An 18,540-nucleotide genomic window follows, 5' to 3' on the forward strand; every position below is an offset into this window, starting at 1 on the left:
ATTCTAAGATTTCGTCTTACTATGGTGATGTGTGTGCATAATCAAATCATGTATCATGCTTACTGACCTGGCCATTTCATTTATAACCCAAAAGAAAATATTTTGACTGTTGTGTATTAATGCTTGTTCATAGTTTTGTGGCTGTGTGCTAGAGCAACCTAGGCTTTCAGGGAAATGGATGAAGGAGAACACGTTTTCTTTCAGCCCATCGGATTAGAGAATGTTGTAATTTATCTACCCTCTCTGGCTGACAGATGGTCATTCAAATCCAGGATACCATTATATACTCTGATGGAAGAAGATTTTATTGCTAAATGCTCAATATACCAAATACCAGCATGTTCAATTAATTTTAAAAGGTTTCAGTTTCATAGCAGTCCGCTAATGTGAGCACAATTTATCTTGACAGATTTCCTGTACTGTAATTGCTAGAGGTATGTGAGGGGTGAGTCAAGGCCTAAAAGAGAAAAAAAATATCAAAATCCTTATTACCTGGAGTCACAGCCCAACCCTTCCCCTTGAGAGCCCCAGGCCCAGTGGCACATTCCTGTGTTCTGTGGCACGGCCCCTTCTGTCTCCTTGGCCTCTCCAAAGCCAAGCACTGAGTGATGTGAAAGCCAACTACACAGAGTAGTTCTCAGGGGTATTGTTAGCTCAAGAAAAGAGCAGAAGAAGTGAGGGGAAAATTTGGAGTAACCCTCCCACATCGTCTTAGGTGCAACTGCTGCTGCTGCTCTCCATGTGGACGGGTGCTCTGGACCCGAGTGCTAGAGGCAGGGCTTTTAAATTTTGAAAGGACCTGTGTAGGATGACACAATAAAAAAGGAAAGTCAGCAACAGGTCAATCTCATTGCTGATTTTGATTGTTACTAGGTTTTTGCTAAAATTCCAATTGTTTCTATTTTTCAGTTGCTTTACTGTTGTTTCTGAGTGGACATCTATTTTTATCTCTAAGATATGAAAGCCAGAGGATTACTTTGTCTCATCAGATTTATACTTTCTCAACTTTAATTTTTTTTCCCCAGGCCCTGCAATTCCTGTTGGGGTGGATGTCCAAGTGGAAAGTTTGGACAGCATTTCTGAGGTGGACATGGTAAGAGTCACACAAGACTTAAGGTCAGATGGGACCTCTGGAGCCCACCTAGCCCAAACCCCCGCTGGAGCAGGGCTGACTAGAGCAGGCTGCCCAGGTCTGCGTCTGTGGGGTTTGAATACCTCCAAGGATGGAAACTGCATAGCCTCTGGGAGGCAGATTCAGTTTTGATCTGAATCTGCTGACAATTGCTTCTATTGACCTCACACTGCAATTCCATCTCCCTTGAAGCAGAGGGAGGACATCTGATATTTTCTTCAGGATGAAACGATAGAACACATCCAAGACTGTCCAAAAGGATTTTTACATTTTCTTAAGAAGTGATAACATTTAAAAGCTCTGAGGAGATCAATTAACATGTTAGTTTTAAGGCACTTCGATACCCTGCAGACAGAGTCTCACTTTGTCCATGTTCTGAAGTGATCAGGGACCAGCTAGCTCCCAACCAGAAGCCATGTAGCCATCCTGAAAGTAACGTGTTCAGACTGGTAAGTCCTGCTCTCGACAGGGCACCCAGAATGATCTTGGAGGGGAGAAGTTTCTCCAGAACCTTCCTTTGGTGCATCAGCATTGTATCAGCCCTGCTATGTGCTGGGGACCAGCATAAGGCTCTGTTGGTCCTTCCTGTGTCTCCGCACTGATGTTGAAGAAGGATCTCAGGGGCACACAGGACAATAGCCGGTGCTGTGCCCAGGCTAAATTCTTTACTGAGTCTCTGTCCTTAATTTCCTCCCATACAGTCTCTGTCCTTAATTTCCTCCCATACAATCAGTAATGTGAAAATGGTCAGTTTTCAAACATTCTCAATGTGGTGCAGATTTTGGTCTTGATTATTTTTGCTAGAGGGGCTTTTTCATGACAAAACACTGCTGAAAGTAAGGTATGATTTCTGCAGGAGATTTTGCATGGGGAGGTTTTACATGCATACATGGCATGTGAACAACAGCCTGTGCAGGAGAGCAGGAGCACAGAAGTGGAGCAGGAGATGGCCTTATATATAGACTCAGAGACTTACCACCACTTTTATTCACGTTTTCAAAACCCAGAGCCAATACAGAATAGTTTTCAAAATATTTTGCTCGTTCAACAAAAGCATCCAACAGCTCTGAAGCTTTCTCAGTAATCCCCAACTTCTCTGTGCTAAAGAGCCTGCGCCCGACCTCCTCCCATGTCTAAGCGAGGAACATTGCTGAGTGGCAGCACACCTGGTTGCACACTGGGCTCCTCTCACCACATTTCAGCTTTTGAGCCAGCTGGGATATCTGGGATATCTGCAGTCAACCAACCACTTGCAGGGTGCAGCAGGGTTGCAATGTTGTGGCACACCAGGGTGTATGTTCTCCCCAGCCCCTGGGAGCCCTCCAATTGTCTCTGGTACTCTTGGCATCCTGACCACCAGCCATGGGGACTCCCAGCTTTCACCTCTCCTGGGATGGGCCCAGACCTTCTGGTTAAGGAGAAAGCTTGTGAAGGTGGCCAGAGAGCCCCTGAAAAGCTTTGGGACTTGAAAGGAAAGTGAAAGAACTGAACATTTTAAGTAAAAACAAAACAAAAAACCCAAAACCAAACAAAAAACAACCCTAAAAAAACCCAAAACTAAATGCAACCCAATAAATCCACTCATTTTTTTAAAGCAAACATTATGATTTTGGACAACTTCCTCTGATTTTTGAATACTGCCCCTGCTCCTCATGTGGCATTGTGCTGCAACACCCAGCAACATGGGAAAAGCACTGTATTGCCTCGGGTGAAAAAAACCATTAGGGTCGATTTTGGCAGTTTGCAAAATAATGATGGAGAAGACTTTATATTGTCAGAATCAATTATTTTTAACTCATGCAACTTTAAAGAAAAAGGCCACGGTGCTTTGCAAGCTGATTTCTTGCTTTTTAAATGAAGAGATGCCAGTCACAGAGGTCTTCACTCTGTCCTACGTTCAAGCTTGAGGAGGTAGATACAGCAACATTTCTCCTACTTTCTGACTATTTGCAAGAAAGTGGTAAAATAATTTAGGACGTTATAAAACTTAATTAGGATGTCACAAATCAGATTCTTCTTGTCCAATTGATTTAAAAATTTATAAATATCTATTATGAGCCACTGACCCTGAAATTAACAGATCTTTTGTAGGAGGTGTGGAGTGTCTGCATTATCTGGAGGAAAGATGGGAAGAAAGAAACTGGAAACTCATTTGCAAAGATAATGAGAAGTTATTAGTGTCTCTGAGAAATGGAACGAAAGAAATGGGAGAAATGATATGGTTGTAGCTTGGGGGAATTTCAGATGATGCATTATAAAATATTGTGGTTCCCAGTATGATAGCCTAAAACTAGTATCAATAAATCACTTCTAATGAAAGCTGAAAATACTTGTTTTTTTCCACAGCAATCATAAATGTGACTTTATGCAAAAAAAATTGAGACCTTGACTCTTCTGTGGAGAACAAATGTCCGCCAATTTATTACTGTTTAAAGGACATGTTAATACATAGGAGTCAATGTAAAGGTCTCCCAGAACTATGTATAATTTGTAGACAAGGAAAAGATGTTAAAGAATGCCACAGAATGGATCAAATTAAAAAGAAGATATTACACAGTTAGTGGCTTTGGAAGCTTCAGTTGGATACAGTATAAAGCATTTCCAAGAACTATCTTGGGCACTAGTATAATAATAGCATAGGCTGCAACTAACAAATCACTTCTACTGAAAAAAGGCTGCAGAAACCCTCAGATTTCAAAGTGTTTGGAAAACGTTGTGGAGAAAAAAAAATCCAAATCTCAAATAATTTCAAAAAAACCCTCCAAAGCCACCTGACTCCCTTTACCCCAGGCATCAGGGCACATTGGTCAGTCTTAGATACTTCCCTCAGTTTATGGACAATGTATTACATCAGACTGGAAGATATGCTGCTTATAAACATTTGTGTGTGAGCTTATCTTCAGGTACATGAGGGGGTCATTTTGAAACAAGGAATAACGCAAACTGAGGTGTAAGTGCCTCCAAGGTCAGACTCACTGTACAATGGAGCTCAAAGAGAAGGAGCATGCCTTGGATCTAGGAGTGCGGTATGTGGGAAGAAAGAGGGAAAAAAAAAAACCCAAACAACATTTTGGTCAAATGCTGAGTCAAAAAGCATTTCAGTGGCTGTTCTGGAGGAAGAGCTCCCACTGCAGCATGTTCTTTCGGCTGCCCAGGCAAAGGCAGGTGTGGAGCAGTGTGGAGGGGAGCATGGGCAGCAAGACCTTCTTCACTATCATCACCAGAGACACGACATAACAGGTGTAGGGGATTAAATGTTTGGCACCACCCTCCACCTACCACTGCTTTGGCACATTTGTCTTTTAAGCTCTGGAGTCACTCACAGACACTGAAACTCTATGTCTGTATTTCAGGGGTGGATTTGCCACCTAAGGAGGCTCTGATTTCTAAATTCAAGAAGTCAGTCTGACCTAAGGAATAAAGAAGCTGCAGCCAGTCGTGTCCCCTGCAGCTCAGGGAGTGGTGTGCCTTCAGGAATGGTGCTTTACAGCTTGCAGTTTGTCCCAGAGATGAGAAGTCAATATGCCAATAAGGTGTTAAGTTGAAGTTGATGAAGGTTTTGGGGGGGAAGCCACATGAGGAATGGCTAAAGTCACTTGGTTTGTTCAGCCTGGAGAAGAGGAGACTAAGAGGAGACCTCATCGTGGTCTACAGCTTCCTCACAAGGGGAGGAGGAGGGGCAGGCACCGATCTCTTCTCTTTAGTGATTGACAACAGAACCCAAGGGAAAGTCAGGAAGATGTGCCGGGGAGGTTTAGGTTGGACATTGCAAAAAGGTTCTTCACCCAGAGGGTGGTGGAGCACCGGAACAGGCTCCCCAGGGAGGTGTCACAGCCCCAAGCCTGATGGTGTTCAAGAAGAGACTGGACAATGTCCTCAGACACATGGTGTGAACTGTGGGGTTGTCATATGCAGGGACAGGAGCTGGGCTTGATGATCCTTGTGGGTCCCTTCCAACTCAGGACACTCTATGATTCTAAGTTGTGACACAAGCTTGTTTGTTGCAGGACTTCACCATGACGCTTTATCTAAGGCACTACTGGAAAGATGAGAGGTTGTCCTTCCCCAGCACCAACAACCAAAGCATGACCTTTGACGGCAGGCTGGTGAAGAAGATCTGGGTCCCTGACATGTTCTTTGTCCACTCTAAGCGTTCCTTCATCCATGACACCACCACAGACAATGTCATGCTGAGGGTTCAGCCAGATGGGAAGGTACTTTATAGCCTCAGGTAAAGCTGCATGCGGTCAATGGGAGCTATTAGTGGAGTGAGAAAGTGGCTTAATTGATTCCTGTATTGTGTTTTTGTATGACTTCATACTAAAAAAAAAAAACAACAACCAAACAATATAAAAAAGAATGAACGTGCTGAGTATCCACCAATATCTGAGCCCCTGTGTTGGGTTGACAAGAATTTTCTTGTTCTGTGATATTTTTATCTTACTGCTCATTGGAATTCACAGCCAGAATAGTGTCTATCTTCTTTGTATTAAAGCTTTTTCTTCACTCAGCACATTAGACAAGGTTCAAGTGTTCCCTAGGCCTTTGCAAAGTTTGCTCAGGTCCTTAATACAATAACAAAAAGGACAATAAAATGACATCAAGTTCAGCTATAGCATGCATGCCTAGATACTCTTTCGTTTAGCAGCATGAGACCAATCATCTGCATTGCATGCATTTATGATTGTCTGAAGAAAATGGGAACAGAAGAATATCAAACTACTCAGATCCTGCCCCGCACAGTCTCGTGCTTAAACAGTTGTCCTGCACAAAATCGTAGTGAACAACTCGAACAGCAAATTGACAAATTTTCATTATTTTATTCAGTGACAACCGCAGGCTGGAATGCTTTGTGAATGCTGGGGAACTAGGGAAGCTGGTCTCCACTTCAGAGCAAATGGGTCATTACTGCCCATCTTTACTGAATGCCTTTGCCTGTAGATAACATTTTTCCTTGGTGTCTGCCTTTTTAGGATTCTTTGTCAGTCAGTTATGATTCTCTGGCACTTAAACAACAAATCTGAGCCAAGCACTTCCACCCAAAGACTAAATCCAGACAGGAAAGCAACATCAGCAGGAGTCCGCACGTGCCAAAGGACTACTAACATAAGGGGCTACAGCTTGTTTTTATCATTATGTGACAGACATTTGTCTACCCTACTATAATGCATTAATTCTTTTCCCATCATGATCTAAACTTCCGTTTTCATCCAGTTCTTTAGAGTTCAAGCCAGTTAAGATTATAGATGCTTCCAGTGCAGACATAAAATTACGCTATTAAAAACGAGATAATCAGGCTGCAGCAAGACCAGAGCTTTTGGCTGATGGGACAGAGCATTTCAGTGGTCTCTGTTACACACCAGCTCCAGCCCTAACTGGAGGCACCGCCTGTGCCCTCTGGTGGCTGATACCCAAGTGTGATCACCGGGTTTTCTTTGAGCAGCTGGCAATTCGCCATGTACGGAGAAAACCGCCTGCATCCCTCCTGGCACTAGAATGGCTTTGAGAAATGTAAATTATTTCGTCATACAAAGCAGCTGTTCAAAGCACAGATCTCTGCAGAGAGATGTTTGCTGATAGTCAATGAGGAAAAAGTGCACTCTCTGCTCTTTCCCATTTTCTTCTCCAATGTTGTTGTCATCTAGTAGCAATCTGTGGTGGCCTAATTTTTCAGTCATCTTTTCTAACACTAGTTTGCTGAGAAGAAGAAACTACGTTAAGTGTAATAGCTTTAGCTGAATGGAAGACATTTATTTTCAGTGGGCTGTTACTGGCCAGATAGTTTCTTAATTAAAAAAACCCCAAAACTCACAGCTTTACAGTTTTTCAGTTACATAAGATGATAGGTTTTAATTGAGTGTTTTTTATTATTCCTAGAGTTACAGTAACAGCAATGTGCAACATGGATTTTAGTCGCTTTCCCCTGGACACACAGACGTGTTCTCTAGAGATTGAAAGCTGTAAGTAAATTGGAGGTGTAGGGAAGCCAAGGACTGCACCCCATGGGCACCCAAACTGTGTTTAATTATATTACTAGTTACACCAATAATTAAACTGCTGCTATATTCATGAGACCTCTAACCAAAGTCAGCAAACTTCAACATTGAAAACAAAATCCCTGCCCCTACTTTTTCACTAGAAGTAGATGATGTTTGCAAAAGTTCAGTGTTGCTAAACACCAGCTGTGAGCACTGTCTTGCCAATCTCCCTAAAATCCAGCAGGGCTGCCCTGCTGCCTCCTTGTCGCCAGAGGCCCTGGGCCACTCGCCTGCGGGTCGGCAGTCTCCAGCTCACCCAGGTGGTCTCCCGCACCACAGCTCTCAAACACGTCAATAATCAGCTCTGCGCCTTTCACATGCTCATCCTGGTGCAGAAACCATGGCGGGGCAGCAACACAAATCACCTTCCTCTAATGTTTCTTACACCTGAGATAAACCCAGCTTGTACCCACATGTAGTTCCTTTGTCCCGAGTGTGACGCGCACTCAAATTGGCTGGATTTTATACAAAGACATTTTAAACTTTTAGCTTTTTAGGAGTTGTGTTTTTTTTTTTTTTTTTTTTTTTTCCTTCTTAAGATTGCAATAAGGAATTATCTTAATTCTGTTCTAATATATTTACATCTGATTTTTTTCTCCCTCTCTGGGAAGAGTCATTGCTAAACCCCATGCAAAAGGCTTAATAGTATTATATTTCCACATGTATTAAAAAACCAAGATCTGTAATGTTCATGCACGCATCACAGGCAGAAAGTTTACCTGAGTTTGTCCTCCCACATCCTGCAGATTGTTAATAGCCTGTTCCTTCCATTACCCCAAGCAGGTTTTTTCCCTGTTATTTGCTTCTGATTTTATGACAACTATAAAGGATGGGTTTTCAAGTTCTAATGCGATGGGTTATTTGACACACATATTATGTGTGTGAAATTATGATTAGAGAAACAGAAGGGTTTACAAAATGCATCAGGCCTGAGGGCTGTCACAATGAAATAGTCCACCCCTCGCCACAGTCATATCCATCACCACTGAGGTTCTCAGCTGGGTAGTGGCATTTGGCCTTTTCAGCTGGGACCTCACAGGTAGCCTGGAAGGTGTGTGGGCATGCAATGGGCTGTGGGTGCGATAGTGGCTGACTCTGTGCACTGCACTGAGGTTTGCTCTGCTGCCCTAGATGCCTACACTGAAGATGACCTCATGCTGTACTGGAAGAACGGGAACGATTCCCTAAAAACAGATGAGAGGATATCACTCTCCCAGTTCCTGATCCAGGAGTTCCACACCACCACAAAGCTCGCCTTTTACAGCAGCACAGGTGGGTACTAGTGTGCTTGCCAGAAAATGGGCTGATGGAAGAAGAGGTGCAAACCATTCCTCTTGACCTTTGCCATGGAGGGTCATTCATTGGGAGGTCTCCCTGTGATCCATCAGACTTGCCTGTCTTCCATGAGGAGGCTGTTGTCCCTGACACAGACTTCCTTCTTGATGGTTACATGGTCTTGAAAGGCAATCCCTCTTCAAGATCACACCAAGCACTAACATGAATTAAACTCTCTGGATGCACAGGTTATGTTATATTATCTTCCCTGGAAGATGTGGTCCTGAGAGACTTCTGTAAACGGCAGTGATCTGTCATCATTAACCGTGCTTTTCTGAAAGCAAATGAGGTGCTATTCCCCTGATGCAGCACTACCTTATCTGAAAGTGGTGTGATATTGGTGTGACTTCTCTTTTTTCTTTCTTCTCTGCTATACAGGGTGGTACAATCGCCTCTACATAAACTTCACTTTACGTCGACACATCTTCTTCTTCTTGCTGCAAACCTACTTCCCTGCCACCCTCATGGTCATGTTGTCCTGGGTGTCCTTCTGGATCGATCGCCGAGCAGTTCCTGCCAGAGTCCCTTTAGGTAAAAACAATCTTGTAATGAGCAGACCTAAGAGACAGTTGCTGCAACTGTAGCCTTGATCATCAAGATGAAACCCCCTGTGCCCCTGCATTGTCTTGCGGCACAGAAATCAGCTGTGCCGCACGTGTGTCCCCCATGCAGGGGACTGGCTGTGGTACAAACTCTCCATCTGCACTGCAATGTCAAGCAAATTGCCTTCCCTGCTCACACAAACACTAGCTGCACATGGTGCAAATCAGGGAGCAATGTCCTACTCTTCTTTTATTGCTGTTAACAGAGTCATGGCACAGAAAGAGCCCAAGTGCCTGTAACCTTCAGAGGCTTCAGTGAGCGAGAAGGTGAAAATCAATATTAGCAGCCCTGACAAAATTTCAGTTTACTGAGTGTTGATAGAGGAGGAAGGGTGGAAGAAACACAGTTAGCTGAGCTATGCTGTTCAACTTGTTAAATGAATTTACAGTGCAGTGTGAGGAATTCAGCTTCCTCTTCTGCAGCATCCTTCAGACTGATGAAGCCATGTGCCATGGGACTCACCATGGGAACAGAACTACGCTATGGACATCATTCTTCTTCTAAAGCAAATGCTTTGCCCTTAGCAAAGTGCTGTTTGTACTTTTGCAGGCTTTGAGCCCTAGCTTGCTTTCATTTACTCCAGGCAACACACCTCAGGACTTTATTGTTAAAGTGATATTCCTCAGTAGAGATGATACACAGAGGCATAACAGAGGTGGCAATGGGGCAGTTATCCATGTCTGTGTTTAGAAACAGCATCCATGGCCTTGAGACATCACAAAAAGGAGCATAAGGGTTTAGGTCATGGCTTCTCAAGAGATGTAGGCACTGCCTTTAGCAGTACTTTTTGCTACTTAAATATTTCTGTGAATTCAGTCCTTTGTGCTTATATACATAATTTCAGCTTTCCAAGGGATCATTAATGTAACGCAATTAGCCTCTAGAATAAGAGGGTCACAGAGAGCCTCCACCAGAGCTAAGATAACTCCAAACTACTGGGGGCCCTGCCCTTACTGATATGCTCATTGTGCTCACCCATGATGCAATGTGGGGCTGCATTGGCCTGTGAGGCCCCATTAGGACCACAGGAAATGGCCTCAAGTTGCACCATGGAAGGTTTAGATTGAATATTAGGAAAAATTTCTTCACAGAAAGACTTGTCAGGCACTGGAACAGGCTGCCCAGGGAAGTGGTTGAGTCACCATCCCTGGAGGTGTTTAAAAGATGTGTAGATGAAGCCGTCAGGGCCATGGTTTAGTGCTGGAGTTAGGTTAATGGTTGGATCCAATGATCTTGAAGGCCTGTTCCAACCAAAATGATTCTATGATTAGTCCCTACTCTTGCCCCAGGGAAGGCACAGACCAGGCATGAGAACCAGCTGGTAACTTCCCATGATGCAGGATTTGCCTAGGGAACTTGGTGGAAGTAGCAGCAGAAGCAGCAGACAGGCCTCACTTGCGCCTGTGCTGCAGAGGAGGTGAAACAGAAGCTGAGATACTTGTACCCCCACTCTGGGGACTGTCCTGAGCCTGGACATGGGGTGCAGCCAGCACAGAGCCAAAGCACTGCTGCCTGGCCATGGGGTGGGAGGCTGGTGGTGTGGTGGGGAACCAGGCTGGCAACCCCCTGACACTGGGACTAAAGCTGTTTTCACCAAAAAGACAAGAAAACCCCAGTTAGAAATCAGAAATGCCTGGGCCCTTCTCAGGCGGTGAAACCCATCACTCGAATATGAAAAAGAATACTGTGAGGTAAATTCAGATGTCAGAAAATTGTAATGACAGCTGCTTTTGTGATGAAGAGCCTGGTTTTAAAGTGTCTTACGGTCTCTCTGCTGGTGTATTCCCAGGGATAACGACTGTGCTGACCATGTCCACCATCATCACTGGGGTGAATGCCTCCATGCCACGTGTTTCCTACATCAAAGCAGTGGACATTTACCTGTGGGTCAGTTTTGTGTTCGTCTTCCTCTCGGTGTTGGAATACGCAGCAGTGAATTACCTGACTACGGTGCAAGAGAGGAAGGAGAGGAAACTGAGGGACAAGGTGAGGTTTTCTAGGTTAGTGAAGCTCTGTGCCCCTGGGAAAAGGCATGGCAAATGTCCGGAAATGTTCAAAAATTTCCAACTACAGTGAGAGCAGTGAGCTGCTCTCAGCTGCCGGGGGAGAACAGTTCACCCACAAAAAAACCACCAGCAGTGCGGCATTCCGGGTTATAAAGATTTGCTACAAACAACCCACACCCAGGCTCACAGCTCCTTCTTCGGAGTCTGAGAACGCTAACTCCCTCTACATGTAGTCCTCCATTGTCTATATAAATGGGATAAACATTTAAAGGTAAAATATTAAAACTTTTTGATATTGAAGATCCAAACTTGTGAACAACACCAGAGAGATACTGCAGTTTGCGTTTCAGATAGCGTGGCAGATTTCCCCCACCTTTCTCCAGGCAGTCTAGACTTACACACAATGGTGCAAATTTCCTTTTACCTTTGTTACATCAAATTATAACCACTCAAAATTTCAGCCTAAGCTCTTGTCTTCAAATGGGGCAAACCTCATACATTCCTCCTTGCTGATTCCCTCTTCTCAGATTTTCTCAGCTCCAAGGTCCAACCTTTATTTACATCCCAATAGCTGTGCTTAAGCCAAATGAGCTTTTCCTCAGCCAGCCCCACTCTCTCCCTGGCTGCGTTGTGTCTTGCAGGCACAAAACTAGAGAAGCACAAAGCTGTTGCCCAGCTCCATCCTCTCTTTTCGTCCCAGCAGCCCCAATTCCCCAGGCTTGTCCCCTCCTCTGCTTTTTTAAGGAAGAAAGGGATGTCTGTGTGTACCTGGACACAACTCAAACCCATGTCCGCTTCCCTGTGCCCACAGCTCCCCTGTGCATGCAGCCTGCCTCAGCCTCGGCCCATGATGATGGACGGCAGCTACAATGACGGGGACGTGAACGAACTGGGGCACTACGTGTCCGAGAATGGAGACAAACAAGACCGGATGATGGTGCAGCTGGCGCTGGGGTCCGAGAGGGGCTCGGGCAGGAGGAAACACCAGAGATACGTCAGCATGCGGATCGACACTCACGCCATTGACAAGTACTCCAGGATAATATTCCCTGGTGCATATATTCTATTTAATTTGATATACTGGTCCATTTTTTCATAAATATACGTAACTTCTGCAGTCACAGAGCGTTGTGACATTAAATGAAAGCACCGTCTCATAGGCTAACAGAAAGAAAATGGAGAATCATTTTAATTGGAAGACTGATATTTTTTCAGATTTTTTTTATTAGATGCAACTCATCTGTGGCATAAAAAATTGTGCAAGTTTCACATTTCAGCAAAATATAGTATATACAATCTAAAATTTTATACTTAAAGCTGTGCTATGTTCCTTCTTGTGCCTCACAGGCCACTGTAAACTATTTTAACAAGTGACTATAATTGCCAGTTACTTATATATGGTGCATCCTCAATTTTGTGCCCCTGAGATCCTGATTCTTTAAGTACCCAAGAGCATGCATACACCTCTCAACTCAGCAGACTTCTCATGTTCAATACCAATAAATACAAGAATGTGCAAATAGCTGCACGTTTGCAAGATGAGGACAGAAATGGTCATTACAAACACAAAATATCTGGTACCGGGAAACGCTTTGGCAAGGTTATTGCTGGCTAGAGCTTGTTTTCACTGCTAAATGCATGCAGTACTGCTAGTACAGCACTGACAGGTCCGTGTAGGAATACGTTCAGACTTTTGCTTTGTCTTGATCATATTTAAAACAAAGAAACCTTTTCGAGCTGTTTGGACTGTCTTTTTAAAAATAAGACTTGCAACGTACACCTACTAAGGAATGAACAAAGACCAGACTTCCCACAATACTAACCAAATACTTTGGGAAACACAGGAGCTCTCCTTGGATCTGCTCGTTTGGGTCACCGGGAGTTTTGCTTTTTAATTTCCTGGGAGAGAACACAGGTTTCTCTACATAACGATCCAGTGAGGAAGATAATTTCTCTACAAAAAGACTAAAACTACAAGAGGAGAAGCCACTTCTCTCCGAGACAGTCTGGGTGATCCCGGTCTGTACAGCCTGAGAACCTGTTGCAGCCTGTGACTTCTTGTCCCCACTAAAGCCACTCGCTTCCAGGAGAAGCCTAGTCCACCCATTTTTAGTAAAAGCCCAATAGAAAGGTGCCCAACCATCAACAAAGCAGTTGTGAGGACTTTGTATCTGAGTTACTAAAGATACAACACCAAAAACTTTGGAATGCAGTAAAAAGGAGATTCTACCATGAGATAGAAGCTCCCTTTCAGACCCAGGTACACTGAACTGACTCTGTTCTCATGCTACATCCATCCCTCCAACACCCTGCAGCCCCTGCACCCTCAGAGCAGGCTCAGCACCTCCCAGGGCAGGAGCAAAGGGACAGAGCTGGAGCTGGGGGCACTCAGCATTGACTGAAGTCCCAGCTCTCTGTCACAGTTTCTGCAGGGCAGCCGGTCAGCATAAACACTCCACACAGAAAAGCCAAAACTGGTAATGCAGCGGTAATGAAATACTTCAGGAACACAAGAAGCGGTTCAGCGAAATCAGGGGCCTTTACAGTAACGGGAGCACCAAAGGCATCTCAGAAAGCGTGATCATTCCGTTGGCCTGCTGCCGTGTGTTGTCCACCCACAGCCACACAGCTAACTGGGTGCTTAGATTAACGGGACTACAAACACGTGCCCGCTTTTGCACACAATTATGAAATTCATAATTCCCTGCACAGCAGATGCTGCTGTCTTTTTACGGGTGTAGCTGCTCTGAGAATCAGATCAAAGCAGTTGTGTCTCCAAAAGGAAAGTGAACCATCTCACATGAAATCTGCCCTGGACTGACTGATCTGCTGCTCTATGGATAATGCTCATAACACAGACATCGCAGTTGTTTGAACACTGCTGGTTGTTGCTTTAATTTCCTGTGTAAATAAGTGTCATGTAAACATACATACACAGCATTTCTTACAACTGCTAAAATCAAGACCTGCAAAACTACCTACACTCATCTTGCACTTATGGCCTACACTCCATAGGTAAGATAATGAAACCACAATAGCTGAAGTCATTAAAAGACACATCCACCCCTGACAGTTTTATCACTCATTGCCACACCGCTTTTTTTCATATGTACACACGATTTTTGCTTAATTTTACCAAGTTTCCTTCATACACTATTCTCCAGTGTGTTTTTTGAAGAGATTTTTTTTTTCTTAAACCATAAACACTTCAGTCAAATGAAAATAGAAAGATCATTGCCCTGGCAAAAGCAGATGAATGCCTGGCCACCAGGTTTGGCTACCCTCCCTTATTCCAACAGCACCTTCCCCCACAAATAGCTCCAAGATTTCTTGGGCACTGACTTGCACAGGAATGTATTTAGATCCTCAGTATTGTAAGAACTCATTTATTTCTACAATTTAAGAACAGCATGAACAGGAGTGCCAGATTTTATAGTAAGCTCTCCAGCTTCATAAGAAGCTTAATGCTATGTAGTTTGCCGCAGTACTGTACATTCTTTTATAGACTCATTAATCTCGTACCACATGCGTTCTTTGGCATCTGACCAGTATTTTAAGGGAGATTTTGAAGATACAAATAGGAGTTGGACTTCCAAATTTCCTGGCTTCCAGTGGCAGACTGGTTTCTAACTTCCCATGTGATTTTCAAAGTTTCTCTTCCTAATCCTAATCACTGAACAGATCACCCAACCTCCAAGTTCAGATACATTGTTAATTTACTTGTGTTTTATTTGGGAAATTCTAGTGCCTTTTCAGTCTTGTATAAACGTGTATATAGATTAATTATGTAAGTACAGGATATTTCATGTACAGCCAGTGTTTGCTATCAATGACTCTACTCATTAAATGTATTTACATACACAGTTTTCTGTCTCTTATCCTCACACAGTTTTTTTTATCCAATCATTAACACTCTGCGCCTTTCCATTTCCACCATCAATCAGTGATTTGTTTGTTTTGGCTTATTTCTAGAAACACTCAAAATCACAATAAAAACTTAACATTTGTACAGCATTGTGAGTTTTCTACCTTCAAAAGAACGATCTCCGTGAGTATACACATAAGACCTTTTTGCTCAGGACCTGATCCAGTCAAATACCAAATGTCCTTAAATCCTGTGACACTGGTAGGGCTGGAGAGCCCTGGGGATTCACAGGCACAAGTCAGATAAGAAACCTGCACACAAACTCAAAATCACTGAGAAGATGACATTAAGCTTTCCACCCCAGACCAGGTATGTTGCAGTCCTTGTTTTTCTTCCTCCGTGTGACACTTTGCAATATAATTCAGATCACTTTCTTGCAGGTTAGCCCAAAACCCAGTCTAGGATGATGCTGTTTTTAGAGGTTGAAGTGCATTGGCAGGTGTGTGTGGATTATGGATAGACAGAATTTCTGCCTGTGAGCACATCTAGATTAAGAGCTTTGGAGACTGAAGCCTTAAATAGTCTTTAAGGATGCTGATAATTACTGACAGGGTGAAGCAGCAAGGAGGATAACTTCAGTCAGAAACAGAATAGTGAGAAGGCATGAAGAAAGATCAATGAGCTCTCTTCTTCCCCAGTAAAAAGATATTTTCATAATAATCAAATCATTAGGTGTCCCACTTTCTACATGTTGCACACTCAAGCAAGTGATTCTCTTCAGTACAAAACAGACCCAAATTCCCTGCAAGCCCTGATGAGCAAGTAGAAGCCCCTGGGACTCCCCTCCCCTGCGCTTGCTCATATGGTAACGTGGTGTTAGACAGAGCACTGAAGCAGCAGCTTGGAAATGAAGAGCAACTGTGCAAGCACCTGTATGTGTTCCACAACTGGACCCCAGTAGCTTCATGGCTGAACAATGCAGAAAGGCCACCAAGACGCTTGAAACAAATATGTGAAAGCCCAACAAATTACAGGGTGTGAAGCCTGTTCCAGTCTCCAAGAACCAAAAGTATATATAAACAGGAAAACTAAGGGAAATTACAACTCCCAATTAAGTTTAAGTACTTATCTAATGGTTCCTATGAAGAGAGACTCCAGCACTGTAATTCTGATGAGTGCTGCATTTGCGTGCTTTTACCATTTGATAGGGTCTCAGGAAGCAAGGAAGATATGAGCAGTTATTACATTTGCCAGTTACACTGGAGACTAAACAACTGAAAAGATAACTTTGTACATGTACTCAAGAGCAACTACAAGCAACAGTGCTGCCTAACAACATGTAGCTTATGGTTGCTAAGACTATCCATAACCATGTGCACTTCAGTCTTTTGCAGGACTGAGGGATTTGGCTCTTCACTACTTTTAAATAAGGAAGTTCAGAAGCAGATGTAGCTGAGAAAAATCCTTGATGGATTTGTCAGATACTTTCAGCTTCCACTAGTGCCTAAAGAAAGCTAAACCAGCAGCAATCATACCCAAACTTTGGCTTAACAGAAAGTTTGAGTAACAACTCTTAAGAGGGATTCGCTTTTGCTCCCTTCATAAAACCCCCCAAATCTTGCATGGCTGTTACAAAACTGTGGCACAGAGCTGCAATGCAGTCCTGCCTGGCTGGAGAACAAAGGCAAAGTGACTGCACTAATGGTAACAACAAAAAGTGGGTGCCAGCAGCAGCCAGCCACCCAGGAGGGCAGGCAAAGGCTCTGGGGAAGACTGCTACTTCCAGGAAACATTAAACCTTAGGGAAATATGGGAAATCATGGATGTACTGACTTTATTTCAAAATAATTTAATCCCAAACACTTCGGTCTATACAAAAACCTGTTTTAAAGAACACTGTCAGCAAGCTGTGGGAAGATCACTCAGTGAATACCAGACAAGGACCTACTTACACAGCTCACGCATTATGACTCTTCTTCACAGGACCAGTGTCTCGCTCTGTGACTGCAACATCATCGGGTGCAGCGCACTCAGGAGTGGGAACTAAGTGACCACAGAAATACGATTCACAAAAACATAAAGCTGCTCCCCCTTTACTCCTTCAGAAAGGCTGCTGGACCCTTCTACACCAGGTAGCCTAGCTTGGCAGGTTATAAATCCTCTTCTTCAAGTACTTTATAAAAAGATATCCATCACATTCCATGGTTTGTTTTTTGTTTTGTTGTAAACCAAGCATCTCTTTCACTCTTTCTAGGATAGACAGCAAATAAATAAATGCTGTAGCTTGGTAGGCTGGCAGAGGCTTTCAGTTCTTCATAAATTCTGGACATAATCACCTCATCCTTAAGCAGCTGTGATTTGCTATCAGCTGTTCAGAATGAGTTCAGCAATTACAGTTTATTACCTACATATTTTGGTTCATTGCTAAATGCACTGTTCTTGACAAATATTCCAATATTCTTAAATTAAAAACAGCTGGGGGAAGACTGCAGCTACGGTAACTTAAACATGTCAGATATTTTCATATACGTGTGATTTATGAGCAAAATTACTGAAAATCAAAGTGAGTTTTACTCCCACAAGAAATAAACTTTTCTGTTATACAATATCATCGTAACAGTAAAGTCCTAATGTTTAATCCCAAACTGCTTTAGTCCTGAACCTTAAGAACATATGTTCTGAGACACAAACTGGAATCACCTTGCCTGGGGAACTGCAAGTCTCTATCCTTAGAGGTTTCCAGGATTCAGCAAATGAAGCCAAGCTCACCCAATCTAGGGTTGGTGATACATCCACCTCAAGGTCGAGTCTGGACCAGGTTTACCTCCAGAGAGCCCTCTCAAGTACCACTCCTATTATTTTACAAATTCTAACACGCTTTAATAGCTATAACAGCCCTAAAATTATAAAGGTTAGTGTATTGTATTTGAAAAGCATTAATTATCACAAAAAACATGCTCACTCACAGACTGAAATTGAAAGCTTACAACACCCTCACTCTTAAATCATACCAAACTAAGGGGAAAAAAAATAATAAAAATAATCAACTTTGCTATTCAAATGAAGTCTGCAACATCTCAATATTAATCAAAGGGCAAAAAAATTTAGTCACAATTAAAGTGCTTCATTGAGATCAACTCATCTTTAATCACTACTTCGGTTTTGGTTTAATTCCAGCAATGGTTACAACAAAATTAAGATGTGCTTTTAGTGAAGAAATGTTTTTCTAAATTATCTTAGATATAATGCAGTCAACAACCAGCTAGTCAGGACAAAGAGAACTGAGAAGGCTGTAACGCACACCAGCTTGTAGGAAATACAACCCTGCAGCACGTATTGCTGTCACTGGGATCCCAACACTCCATCTCAAAAACAGCAAAGCAAGAAGTCAAGCAGTTCATGCAGGACAAAGAAAAAGCCACATATGCCAGGGAAATTCATAAACTAGCTTGTTAGCCCCGTAGAACTTAATGAAGTGGAACTGTCTGAGAATTGGTAAAGGCTGGGTTTAAGGTAAAATTTAAGGAGAAAGTTCCTTTGACAATCTTTGGACCAAATTTC

General features: G+C 43.1%; 1 protein-coding gene across 1 annotated transcript in view; it reads left to right on the top strand.

Annotated features, from left to right (window-relative positions):
* Positions 1-15,052, top strand: part of LOC136099855 (gamma-aminobutyric acid receptor subunit rho-1) — a 31,744-nt gene extending 16,692 nt beyond the window's left edge. Inside the window, exons 4-10 of the mRNA XM_065834470.2 lie at positions 1,026-1,093; positions 5,140-5,363; positions 7,010-7,092; positions 8,302-8,442; positions 8,884-9,036; positions 10,898-11,094; positions 11,926-15,052. Of these exons, the coding sequence (XP_065690542.1) occupies positions 1,026-1,093; positions 5,140-5,363; positions 7,010-7,092; positions 8,302-8,442; positions 8,884-9,036; positions 10,898-11,094; positions 11,926-12,213 (1,154 nt within the window). The 3' untranslated portion in view covers positions 12,214-15,052. The remainder of the gene's footprint in view (positions 1-1,025; positions 1,094-5,139; positions 5,364-7,009; positions 7,093-8,301; positions 8,443-8,883; positions 9,037-10,897; positions 11,095-11,925) is intronic.
* Positions 15,053-18,540: the final 3,488 nt, after the last annotated feature.

This window comes from Patagioenas fasciata, chromosome 3, assembly GCF_037038585.1.
Source record: "Patagioenas fasciata isolate bPatFas1 chromosome 3, bPatFas1.hap1, whole genome shotgun sequence".
Lineage (NCBI taxonomy): Eukaryota > Metazoa > Chordata > Aves > Columbiformes > Columbidae > Patagioenas > Patagioenas fasciata.